Source organism: Squalius cephalus (genome assembly GCF_949319135.1).
Source record: "Squalius cephalus genome assembly, chromosome: 11".
NCBI classification, from domain to species: domain Eukaryota; kingdom Metazoa; phylum Chordata; class Actinopteri; order Cypriniformes; family Leuciscidae; genus Squalius; species Squalius cephalus.
Genome location: NC_137132.1, coordinates 20,800,011 through 20,813,483, shown reverse-complemented (window position 1 = coordinate 20,813,483; position 13,473 = coordinate 20,800,011). Strand labels below are relative to the sequence as shown.

The 13,473-nt window shown below is 37.1% G+C and overlaps 1 protein-coding gene across 5 annotated transcripts in view; it reads left to right on the top strand.

Annotated features, from left to right (window-relative positions):
• The window catches only part of nf1a (neurofibromin 1a), a 77,040-nt gene that overhangs the window by 58,102 nt on the left and 5,465 nt on the right, over positions 1-13,473 (top strand). For 4 of the 5 annotated variants that reach the window (XM_079885731.1, XM_079885730.1, XM_079885729.1 and 1 more), the window contains 15 exons: positions 351-630; positions 1,410-1,624; positions 2,413-2,474; positions 2,586-2,727; positions 3,577-3,678; positions 3,942-4,082; positions 4,376-4,502; positions 7,882-8,013; positions 8,108-8,243; positions 8,368-8,531; positions 8,629-8,751; positions 8,858-8,976; positions 9,201-9,301; positions 9,639-9,781; positions 10,085-10,131. In XM_079885731.1, the coding sequence (XP_079741857.1) occupies positions 351-630; positions 1,410-1,624; positions 2,413-2,474; positions 2,586-2,727; positions 3,577-3,678; positions 3,942-4,082; positions 4,376-4,502; positions 7,882-8,013; positions 8,108-8,243; positions 8,368-8,531; positions 8,629-8,751; positions 8,858-8,976; positions 9,201-9,301; positions 9,639-9,781; positions 10,085-10,131 (2,034 nt within the window). Of the gene's footprint in view, positions 1-350; positions 631-1,409; positions 1,625-2,412; positions 2,475-2,585; positions 2,728-3,576; positions 3,679-3,941; positions 4,083-4,375; positions 4,503-7,881; positions 8,014-8,107; positions 8,244-8,367; positions 8,541-8,628; positions 8,752-8,857; positions 8,977-9,200; positions 9,302-9,638; positions 9,782-10,084; positions 10,132-13,473 lie in introns of all 5 variants that reach the window. The other variant, XM_079885727.1, reaches the window with a different exon arrangement.

The window sequence follows — 13,473 nt, the reverse complement described above, 5'->3', positions numbered from 1 at the left end:
GTATAGTAGCGGGACACTGAGGTTAAGTGAGGGACCAAGTATAATCTTATTGAGAGAGCAAAAAATGTGAATAAGTGAAAATAAAAGGCACGTTGTCTGGATTCTATTTGGTATTGGATTACTTTCTGATTTGAAGTTTGTTTGAAATGATAAATTATGCCTTTTGCAAATAATCATAATTTTGATCGTTTTGTAAACTTAATGCTTTTAAACAGCTTCAGTGATGTTTGTTTGATTTAGTGTTTAATTAGACTTATTAGTTTTCATTTTCACCAGTGACTAATTAAAGCATTATTTCTTATATTGTTTGCAATGTAACAAAAAGATTTAATTATAAATTCATCTCTCAGGTGATTGGCCGAATGTGTAAGATCATCGATAAGACGTGCCTGTCTCCCACCCCGACACTTGAGCAGCACCTGATGTGGGACGACATCGCCATACTGGCCCGTTACATGCTCATGCTCTCCTTCAACAACTCTCTGGACGTGGCCGCTCATCTGCCCTACCTGTTCCACGTCGTCACCCTGCTGGTGGCCACCGGCCCGCTGTCCCTCCGAGCGTCCACGCACGGCCTCGTAATTAACATCATCCACTCGCTCTGCACCTGCTCACAGCTTAACTTCAGTGGTGAGCGATAAATCACAGAAAATGGATATTGACTGGAAATCCATATTAAAAATAAATAGGAATTTTGAAATGTTTTAAACATTTAAACTCAGAGGACTGCTAATGCCAAGTATGAAATCCAAATACATTTTTTTTATGATTTACCCATAACCGTGTATCATAAACCTAACACATTGGGGTGTGTTAAAACACATTAAATGTTATTAATATTCAATGTTTAGATAAAATTAGCATTTAATTTGTATATTTCTTTATATTTAAGCCATCACATTAATGAGTTAGATTTAAAAATATATAAAAATAAAAACGGTTCATTTAAATTGTAATAATTAGTGCTGTCAATCGATTAAAAAACAACTTATAAATTGCACTTAACATTTAAAATTTGTAATATATTTTTAATTAGTATTATAGTATATTTTAAATATTTCTTTAATGGCATAAGTGCTATGAATGAAGGTCTGTACTAATATCTCTATTAAATGGATTTTTTTCTCAGTTTATGGGTATGAAATGAGTTATTAAACCTGAATTAATGAACATTATTGTACATAATATCTGTACATAAAGTTTGTTTTGTTTAGTTTTTAAAAATAGTTCACCCAAAAATTTAAATTCTCTCATCATTTACTTACTCTCAAGTTGTTCCAAACCTGTATGAGTTTCTTTCTTCTGTTGAGCACAAAAAATATATTTTGAAGAATGTTGATAACCAGACAGGTTATATATATATAAAACCTGAGTCTGATTTGTTGCTGTTCTGGTTTTTGCTTCTGCAGAGGAGACTAAACAGGTGCTGCGTCTGAGTCTGACTGAGTTCTCCCTGCCCAAGTTCTACCTACTGTTCGGCATCAGTAAGGTCAAATCTGCTGCGGTCATTGCCTTCCGCTCCAGCTACAGAGACCGTTCTTTCTCCCCCGGCTCCTACGAGAGAGAGACCTTTGCTCTGTCGTCCCTGGAAACGGTTACAGAGGCTCTTTTGGAGATCATGGAGGTCAGTTACCAACATTGTGTATTATAGAAGTGAGCTGTCTAACCACTTTTTGTTTTGTGTAACTGCCGATGTCAAGCACTGTGTTGATCCATGTAAAGGATATATTTTGTGCTTTGTGTAAATGGATCAACACATGCTCACTTCATCCACAGAAATTGAGATATAAATCCACTTTATAGAGTCATCAGTAACAGTATTGGTATCTGTGGTACTGGCCTTCATTTATAGTACTTAGTAAAAAGATGCCATTAAACAAATACTTACAATTTGTAAAAAATAAATAATGCAATATAAAATATATAAAAAATGTTAATGATAGGTCCAATTTAATGACAATGTGTGATTAATTCGTTGTTTTTTTTTTTTTTTGATTGGCAGCACAAATTATTATAATTTATTTTAATATATTTTTAAATGTAATGTTATGGCAAACCTAATTTATTAAATATAAAGGAATATCGAAATAGTTCTATACATGGCATTTCTAACATATTTGAAATATTAATAACATTTAATGTATGTAGACTTACCATTATGTATTATGTTTTAATCCAAATAAATTGTACAATGTACAATAAGTACAATGAATGAAGGCTTTCTATTAAATGGATTTTCTTTCTCAATTTCTGGGGATCAAAAAAGTTAAATCACAGCGCTCTACCGGGTCAGGGTGGGTAGATCCGTGAAAATTTTTGTCAGGAAAAATCCATTCAAAGGGCAAAGTTATGAGTTTTATAAATGCATATGTCTTGAAGTCTTTTATTTAACCAATAATTGTTTTTCCCCAGGCCTGTATGAGAGACATTCCCGGATGTAAATGGCTTGATCAGTGGACTGAACTGGCACAAAAGTACGTTGAAAACATCGCATTTCACAAGAGTTTTTTATCATAGTGCAATCACATTGAAATAACAAAATCTGTTACCTCGACTTATAATTTACATTTTCTTTTCTTGGATAGGTTTGCATTCCAGTATAACCCATCTCTTCAGCCACGGGCGCTGGTGGTGTTCGGCTGCATCAGTAAACGTGTGACTCACGGGCAGCTCAAACAGATCATTCGTATTCTCAGTAAAGCCAGTCCTCTGCTCAGCATTGATCGGGTAAGCTCTCTTTCTCTCATCTGCTTCTCTCTCTCAAACTCCCTAATTTTAGATATGATTTTAATTAGCTTGCATTTGCTTGTTTTTGCAAAATAACAATGTTAATAATATATGTTGATTTTATAAAGTTGTCTTCTCTAACGATTCCATTTTTTGATAAGGCTTATAGAAGTGCACAGCTGTGCATTTAAAGCTGAATAAGTATCCAATTTATTTTTTTTATTTTAAGGTTGTCAACAGGATGCAGATAGAAGTAGGATTAATATTGGCTGAAATTCAAATAATTTTTTCATGAATTGCCCATAACCATGTTATGTAAATGCAGCCTTGATGTGCATAAGAGACTTCTTTCAAAAACATTTAAAAATCGAAAAAAAAATAAAATAAAAGTAGTAGTGTATTTATGAAGTCAATAAATTAAGATGTCTGTTTACTTTTATAAAGTCTGTAAACAATGCGTTCTATATTTTGTTTAGACAAAATTTTCAACTTTTGAATTTTGTCGGAATTTATATAGTTTTAAACATAGTTTAAAGAAATGTCAAGTCAAGTCACCTTTATTAATATAGCGCTTTTTACAATACAGATTGTTTCAAAGCAAGGCAATTCTTGACCTTTTCCCCAATCCTGTTAAACACATCTAAATGGTGGGCATCTTTTGTAGTATTTTTGTAGTATTGTGACTATATTTTGCCTGGAAATGATGTATATTTGTGTTGTATATGCAGTGTGATTCAGGTCTGTGCAGAAATGCAGTGCTCTAGTCTAACTGCTGTAGTGTCATTCGCTCTGACGATTTGCTGGCGTCACGCTCCAGCGCTCTGTCTGATTAATGCTGTTCCTGCACAGGGGCTGGAGAGCTGCTTAAAGGGGCCGGATAATTACAACAGCCAGGTTCTCATCGAGGCCACCGTCATCGCTCTCACCAAGCTACAGCCTCTCCTCGATCAGGTGCAGTCACGCTGCGTGCTGGATTCAATTATTAAAACATCAGCAGCTATTATAATAAACCATCTGAAGTAACACGGCTGTAACAATGTTTTAATTTACTTCTCTCAATGTGTATATGTGTGAAACCTATTTTTGCAATTCCGTTTGATGATGCGTAAATGAGTACATGTGTGAAACCTATTTTTGCAATTCCGTTTGATGATGCGGAAATGAAACACTTCACTCATTAATAGTTTTGTGTGTGCTTGTCTAATTATCTACAGGATTCTCCCATGCATAAAGCTCTGTTCTGGGTGGCTGTGGCTGTGCTTCAGTTGGATGAAGTGAATCTGTACTCCGCGGGTACCGCCCTACTAGAGCAGAACCTGCACACACTGGACAGCCTCCGGGTGTTTAATGATAAGGTGCTCGACTGAAATTCACATTTAGACAACCACAGACTTAAAACATGTTGATATTCTTAATATTATTATTGTTTTTCACATAAATGTGATGTGTGGAGCCAAATGACATTCTGCTTTTCATCTCTGGATAAAATGGGTGGAGCTTGACCTAAGTCAGTTTAGGGTGTGGCTAGACCGTCAAGCTCCACCCATTGGCTCTGTAGCAGCCTCAAAGAAAATCAAAGTAAAATGTATTGCAGTGTAAGAACTCTGAGCAGTTATCTTCATAAAAAAATGTTTTCACCTCTTAATAGAGTCCTGAGGAGGTCTTCATGGAGATCCGGAAACCACTGGAATGGCATTGTAAACAAATGGACCATTTTGTGGGACTCAACTTTGCCTCCAACTTTAACTTTGCATTAGTGGGGCATTTACTCAAAGGTATTGATTAAAAGATCACCTATCCACCTTATTTTGCAATGCGGAAGCTATTTTCTGTGAATGTGTGTGAGACTTTAGACTCATTAGCCATTAATAATAATAACATTAATGAATAATAATTACATTATTATTATATGGAAATAACTAAAAGAATAGCAATGTGCAGTAAATTATATGCTCTACAAACTTGTGTGTTTAAGATTACGATAATAGATTAAAACTAGATGTACCGCATGGCGGTACAAAATATGACCGCCGCTCAGGCCTGCACTGGCTTTCCACAAAAATAAATGACGTGGAGCAATTTGGCTGTATTGCGTGTTTATGTATATACTAGGGGTGCAACAGTACAGATATCCCACGGTACGGTCCGTACCTCGGTTTTTGGGCCACGGTCTCGGTTCGGTTTCGGTACATGTTTTGTGCAGAAAGAGACTGCTATTTCATCCCAAAAATATGTTTTATTTTTCTTATGAGCATAAACAGAATGTCACAGTAGGAAGAACATCAATGTATGGAATAAATTAACACTCTTGTCTGTACTGAACAACACTAAGTAATACAACCTCTTCAACTATCACTTATATGAAATACAAAATGTAAACAAACACACTTCAAAATATTCAAGTGGATCCCAATTCCAAACCTTGATAACTGGTATATGAAGTGATCAATGTGAAAGAAAAAGTGCACTTTTACCTTTAACAAACATAAATTAGCTTGTGCTTTGAATAAAAAAAAGCAGAGCAAAATAATATAATAAAAAAATACTGCATTCAGGATACAAAGTGCAATGTTATTTACTCATCCACTATTGAGAGATTCTTGTGCAAAAAGATGAGTCTATCAACACTGTCTGTTGCAAGGCGAGACCGGTTGGCACTAACAATGTCCCCAGCAGTGGAGAAAAATCTCAACTTTTCAGAATGCCGCAAGCGCACCGTAGGTCACGTGACAAGAACTCTGGTTGGTTCTTGTCACATGACCTGCGCAGCTGATGGTTGCTTTAGCAATGACAGACGCCTCCGGAGTGCACCGCCCTAGCGCTTTGGAAAAAGGAGAACGCGGCGCACCTAGCATTTTCTACGCGTTTTTGAAGCGCGATATGTGAACGGCGCCTAAAGCAAAAACTAAAAGGATCAGCGCGAACTCAATGGCAAAACCGAAGTCCCGCGGGACACGAGGGTAGATTGTCCCGTGCAGGGCTGACCGAACGGTCCGAGATTTTACTGTGTACCGTTGCATCCCTAGTATATACCTAAAAAAAGTAGTAGTATGTGCATGTCTGTCTGTGTGTGTGTGTGTGTGTGTGTGTGTGTGTGTGTGTGTGTGTGTGTGTGTGTGTGTGTGTGTGTGTGTGTGTATGTGTGTGTCTGTGTGTGTGTGTGTGTGTGTCTGTGCGTGTATGTATGCGTGCGTACATGTGTGTGCGCGTGTGTTTTTGTGTGTGTGTGTGTCTGTGCATGTGGATTTGTATGGGTGTGTGTCTGTGCGTGTGGATGTCAGTGTGTGTGCATGCTTGCGTTTGTTTGTATTCCTGCATTTGTGTGTGTGACAGTTAGGGTTGCCAACTTCAGAAAAGGAAAATGCGGGACAGTCGTGGTTATTTATAGGAAAATGAGGGACACTCAAAATATTTGTACTGTATCACACAGTGTACGTCATTTCAGTGTCTGCAGTTAAGTTTGTGTTTAAAAGGTTATCAGACATAAACACATTTGTATTGCTTAACCTATTTATGTATTTAATTCTAAAAATAATTTTAATGTCATACATGAAAAAAGTCACATGACAAACAAACCATAGTTCAAAATAACAGCATTTATCTAAAATAGAAAGCTTTTTTAACATTATACACTAGGCTTACAGTTCAAAAGTTTGGGGTTAGTAAGATTATTTTTTGGGAAAAAAAATAAAGAAAGTAATTGCCTACTTTTATTCAGCAAGGATGCATTACATTAATCAAAAGTGACAGTTAAGATAATGTTACAAAAGCTTTCTATTTACTTTCTAAAAGCTTTAAAACATTACTAATAATCAGAAATGTTTTTTGAGCATATTATTCCCTCAGGTAGATTACATGTTTTCTTGCGTGGCTGGATGTTAGACTCATGAACAATAATCACGTTGTTTGCATTCGCCAAAATTGATTAGCCGAAATTAAAACGTGAACAGTGAAAGGAAATTACCGTTAGCGCGAGACGAGTCCGGCTTGAAGCGGAAGCGACCAGACGGCAGAGGATGTTCGCAAATCAAACAATGATTTGTCTCAAAACAGTGATTAAAAAAAGCTGTGATTGGATGATGACAAGTGTCGGTGATCATTCTCAAGTGTCGTGGTCAGCACTGCTGCTGTTGCTGTTGTATCAGTCAGTGGTTTATCAGCTTGTCAAAAAACGGGACACGCACGGGACAATTAATTAGGCCCAAAATACGGGACGTCCCGCCTAATTCGGGACAGTTGGCAACCTAGTGACAGTATCATCCTAAACCAGCAACCCTTCGCTCAACACCACCATCTACAGGCCGATGAGTGTACAGTCACTAAATGTGCACATAAATGAATTTATTTTATACCCCTCCATGGATGAAATTCTACGAAACTTAGCATACCCCCAGAGGATGTCAAGTTAATCATACACATGAAATGAAGTGGCCCCCGGGGACCAAACGAAATTTTTCCGTAAAAGTCTAGTGGGGCTACATGCCCACCAAATTTCATGTTCCCCGGTGTTTCGGTGTCCCTGGTATCGTTGACGAAAAATTCAGTAGATGACGGGAAAAAAAAAGAAAAAAAAACCTTTGACAATCCCTATATGACCGCTTTCGCTAGCTATGCTAGCGGCGGTCATAATAATATGAGAAATGCATATTGTTTGCAATATCAAGCAGCAAAAACAGGCTGTTTTTCTACAGCTGAAATAACTGGAACTGATGGCACCGGAAGCCGCGTAGTTTAAAGTAAAAAATATGGTGGCTAGATAAGCTGAACTGGCCCTCTGTTGCAAGGGTTTATCAGGATTGTAATAATAATAATAATAATAAATCTGATTCAACATGCATATTTCATTTTATGTGTTATTATTAATATTATTTATGTCATAATCTGACTTAAATATCTAACTCAAAACTAATCTGGGCCAGTGTTTTCAGTGGATTAATAATAATAATAATAATTATAATAATTATAAAAAATATATATTTTATTAACTATTCTGTGTTGATGAACTAATGCATTACTGACATCAATAAATATGTATCAACATACCAATGAATGTATTCCGAGGTTTTAGCGATTGATCACATCGAGCATTAGATATTAATCAGTAAAATGTCTTCCGTCTCTCTGGTTCGTCATCTTTGTCTTTTCTTCTTGTAGGATACAGACATCCCTCTTCCACCACGGTGGCGAGGACGGTGCGTATCCTTCATACGCTCCTGGGCCTGGTGGGAAAACACCGCAGCTGTGACAAGTTTGAAGTGAACACCCAGAGTGTGGCCTATCTGGCCGGTAAGTTAAAGCCAGCACAGCCTTAACCTTTAACAACCTGTATTTTGTATTTATATTCTGATAAAAACATCTAAAGTGGATGTTTGTGTTTCAGCTTTGCTCACAGTATCCGAGGAGGTGAGGAGCCGCTGCAGTCTAAAGCACAGGAAGTCATTGCTGCTTTCAGAAGTTACCATGGAGAACTTTCCAATGGACACATACACAGTGTTTGAAACGGAACCTGAATGCAGGTGAGAACTTTTCATCAAATGTTCCCGGTTTCTTTCTACTATACACTTGCCTTTCCAACCATACTATATAGGTTTTTTTGTTGTGTTTTTGTTTTTGTTTTGATGATCCTCACACTCTCTTTAGTGTCAGGCTTCTGCGTGAAAACCAGCCCTGGGCTTCTCCGAAAGTGTCAGAGCGCAGCCTTGCACCTCCGTACTCTGCCATGGGGCAAACCAGCCTTCGCCCACGCAAATCCATGAGCGTGGACATGGGCCAGCCGTCGCAGGCCAACTCGAAGAAACTACTGGGTATGAGCGGTCTGTGGCTTCATTCTTTCAAACTGGCTTTTGAACAGGCTGCAGCTTTACTTTAGCTTCATATTGCGTGTTTTTATTTTTATTCTAGGCACTAGAAAGAGCTTCGATCACCTAATATCGGACTCGAAAGCCCCGAAGAGACCAGATATTGAGTCGGGCATCACCACGCCTCCAAAAATGAGACGGGTGTCTGAAAACGACTACGAGATCGGTGAGTTTTTTCTGCATTTGCCAATCAAATGTGTGATGGCCAGTGCTGATCTAAGTGTAGTTAATGATAATTAAGCATGAGAAATAACAGCTCTTCTTCGTTCCAGAAACCCAGAGAATAGCCAACTCCCATTTACGCAAAGTGTCCATGTCCGAGTCCAACGTCCTTCTGGACGAGAACGTTCTCACAGACCCGAAGATCCAGACGCTGCTCCTCACTGTACTGGTGTGTGCTCCATACCACTTTCCTTTGTACTTGTTCTTGTGCTTTAAATCCTCTTGCAGGTGGAATTAAGTATGAAATTGTATATAGAATGTTTTTTGCATATTCTTTGTATAGCACAAGAAAGTTAAATAAAGATGATTCATTTTCTTTTTCCAGCTATATGATGTTTATTATACTTTATGTAATGTAGTATAGCAAAATATATATTTTTTCTTTTATTGCAGGCCACACTGGTGAAATACACTACGGATGAGTTTCATCAGCGGATCCTGTACGAGTATTTGGCTGAGGCCAGTGTGGTCTTCCCCAAGGTCTTTCCCGTTGTGTGAGTGTCTGAGATTCAGGGTGAAATGTTGACCTTAATGTTCTTCAGAGAATGGAATGCGATTGAAACTTATAGATTAAGCTTTCAGGATTTTTTTATCTTTTATTATCCAACAGGATGGAATGTTTTAAAAGTAGTATAATTTACATGTTTAAAAAATGGGTAACACTTTACAATAGGGTGTATTTTGTTAACATTAGTTAATGTATTAGCTAACATGAATGAGCAATACATTTGTTACGGTATTTATTCATCTTTGTTAACATGGACTGTGAACTAACAATGTACAAACATGAACTGCTGTATTTTAGTTTGACCTGTGTTATTTTTATCATAGCCACAACCTGCTGGACTCCAAGTTAAGCACCGTCCTGTCCATGTGCCAGGACCCCAACCTCCTGAACCCTGTCCACGGCATCATTCAGAATGTGGTCTATCATGAGGAGTCTCCCCCTCAATACCAGCCGTCCTGCTTGCAGAGTAAAGCCTAGTGCCAATCTCTCCAGTCATTTATTAATATTCAGATTTCTTAATTATCTAAAAAGAAAGTGTTTAAAGTGTAAAGGCTTTCAACTTAATGCTGTTTTTATTGAATTGATTAATTATGCATATAATTACTAAAAAATTTGATTGACAACCCTAGTTTTGAGGGTTTTTTTCATATAAAACAACATCCTGTTAAGTGTTACTTATCTTCAGATGTCTGACCAATTTCCCTTTTTTTTCCCCTTGACACTCCATCACTCTTGCTCTGTCATCTGTCTCCTCTCTCTTGTCTCACAGGTTTCGGTTTCAACGGCCTTTGGAGGTTTGCCGGGCCCTTCTCTAAGGTATGATTAACTGCTCCCATAAATGCTTTTTATTTTCCAACGGAGTGCAGTGAAGAAATTGTGTGCTGCGGTCTCTCTGCAGCTTCCTAGATTTATTGACCAAAACGGATTTTCCCAAACATTTCCCGCGCCCATCCGGTGTCTCCGGCTTGTTACTCTCCCACAGTTCTGCTGTGCGGTTTAAGAAGGCATAAATGACAGGGATGTATTGCTTATGTATCCCTCGCTGAAGGAAGTGTTTTCCCACTTTCATGGCTCAGCAATAATGATTCATTTCCTATATCCTTGTCGTAATGCAGGTTTTTTTACGTGCCCTGCCAATATTTTCACTGTAATGTGTTACAATATTTCAATTATTATATTAATAACTTTAAAATTATTTTATGTAAATTAGATTTTTTTCGGAACACATTTTTGTGCTGGAAAAGTATGCATTTTTTTCATTAAAGGGTCATGAAACCCTAAATAAATTTTCTGAGATTTTAACAGAGGTATGTGTGTTGAACATCACTGAAGACACAATGTTAGCATCTGTTAGATTTAATTGTAGGGTTTTTCTCTGCTATTTTCGTCTTTCGGGTTTACGATCTACACCGTGTCCACATCACAGGTTGTGACGTGGCAGTGCACTGTGTCATTATTCATGAGACTGAGTTTTCTTATCCTGTGAGAAAAGACACTGTTTCTTAATTATTCATGACACCATGTGGTGCTTTCCAATGATAGTAATAGATGAGAGAGGCATTCATGGGTTGCAAAGTGTTTGTTTCCGTGGTGTAAAAGTACGGGTGTGTTCATTGCATGGCTTTCCTTGCGATGCTGCCAGGGCTAGACTCTGACTGCGAGCGTTTGGTTGGCTATCATACCGACACATGCAAGCATCTTTCTCGAGATGCTCGAGATGTTTTGTCGTTTAAAAACCTTTATAATGATCATGTTAGCTGATCTATAATGCGAGATGGGCGCTGCAGTTCACAGAATCGGATATGTCGGATTTACAATACATCAATTCATCCACTTCTCCCAAAATTATACATTAAAAGTAAGTGACCGGTGAAGTGGGAGAAGAATAGAGTAAACTTTATAGTTACTTACACAGTGTGTATCTAATATGAATAAAACACGTTGTCAATTTATAATTGAAAGGATTGTTATTGCCGCTTCCATAGAAATCAGTGTGTATATTACAAACTGTAAATGTACTGTTTTGCTAGTATTTATGTGTATTTAAATGTCTGAAACCTAAAAGAAAGATTATGTGGTTGAAAACACTGAATAGTTGTTATATATGTCAAGCGCTGATCGCATCCGTCTCTGGCTCAGCGCCAATCAAAGTGCGAAAGCACATTTGAATTTAGCAGCTGATCACGTGATGCACTGGACATTCTAATCACACCCATGTGATCACACGCATCAAGAGTTAATCTAATATATCTAGCAGGGCATTCAGTTACTTTTAAAAGGACAAACAGATGGTAAGGTAATTTTTTTTTTGGACTTTTAAAATAAAAATCTTTTGTTTCCTCACGTTTTACCCCTGATTTTTAGTAAGAGTCAGCATGGGCCACTGACAGATGACATTTCCTCGCCCCCCTCTTCTTCTCCTTCCCTGTCACACTCATTCCTCTCCCTTCTTCTCACAGCCATTCACGCCCATTTAAGTTGCATTTTTCAAAAAGATTGTGAGGTAGACTGGAGCTGAAAGAGGGGGGTTTCATGACCCTTTAAATGTTTTTTTTTTTTCTGGCCTTGTCAGACAGTAGTTTATTTTTACTTGCCATGCCAATATTTTCACTGTAACGTTATAATATTTAGATTATTTTAATTATTTTTGTTAATATAAATTAAGTATTTTTATTAAGTCTATTTTAAGTCTATTTTAATTGTATGATCATTATCATTATTTTTATAGCTTTACTTGCCTTGTCAATATTTTAACTGACTTCACCACAAAACTGAAGTCAGTTAAAATATTGACACAAAAAAAGTCACAAAAAAAGATTTTATTATATAAAATGTATTACAGAAATTATTGTATGTTATTAATATTATTTGTTATAAATTTTTAGCTTCTTATTTTTATGTACTAGAAATAAAGATACATTTTTTATTGAATTAAGTTTTCTATACAAAAAATGTTGTTTTTAATATGCTGTCATACCTGGAATTATGCAACTAAGAATTCCATGACAGCTATAAATTCATAAATGCAATTTTGCTTGAAAATAATGTTAATCTATTATTTTCATTGCAGAAAATAAAAACTGGTCAACACAGTCAGACTGATGTTGGAACCTGATTGTTGTAATGTATGAACATAAGCACTGGCCCAATAGTGCAAGTTACTTCCGTCAAGTGGCCTAAAAATATCCCACACTGGCCCTGACATCCTTATTGTTGAACCCTGACTGTAAAATTTCTTGAATGTTGTTGACAGCTAATAAGGGGCTGAATCGTTACTGCTTGTTTTTACCACAGGAATCCTAAAGATCTCGGTTGTTCCAGTCATTGCAGTTTGTGAAATCAAATTTGTTTGTGAAATTTATTGTGAAATGTACCATTATGTTTCTGAGTAATCATAACGTATGATCAGTGACAAAATGGGTGAAAAATGTCCCTTAGATTTACATGTGCCATATCTAAGGACCAGGGCTTGACATTAACTTTTTTGATCACCAGCCTCTGTGGCTAGTGGTTTTCCAAAGATACTAGCCACTCAGCGTTTTCACTGGCCACAATTTTGACATCACTACCATGGGGAAAACTGCCATACAGATATTTTTAATATCTCATAATTTGGCAACAGGTATATTAGGCTGCTGTCACTTTATGACCTGACACATGGATCCATTATGCTGTTAAACATGCATGTTTACATTCACTTAAAACGTTTATGTGAATACTGGAAGACAGGATTTTGTCATCATTTTGTGTGTATTTGACTAAGCGTAAAAAAAATATAAGCAGAGAAAAATAACTCAATTTAGTACTAAGGAACGGCTTTATGTGCGTGGACTTTGGGTGTGAGCACAAAATTTGTGGGAATGAGAATGGGGGAAAAACTATGCGCAATATACGCAATCCCACGGCAAAATTCAAGCCCTGTTACAGCAACAGTATTCATCCGGAGCAAATGAAACGAGTGAGTGAGGGGAGGCGGGTTTGTGTGTCAACTCTCTGTCGGAGAGATGAGAGAGCGAGAAAGCTCAGCTGGTATCGTGCATCTATTCAGTGGAAAATTAGTATTGGAAGCGTTTCAGATATTTCAGTATCAAAAGAATTGATCATTTTGACAACACTACATTGCACTTAGTTTATTTCAGGTGCCTTTTTAAAAGACTA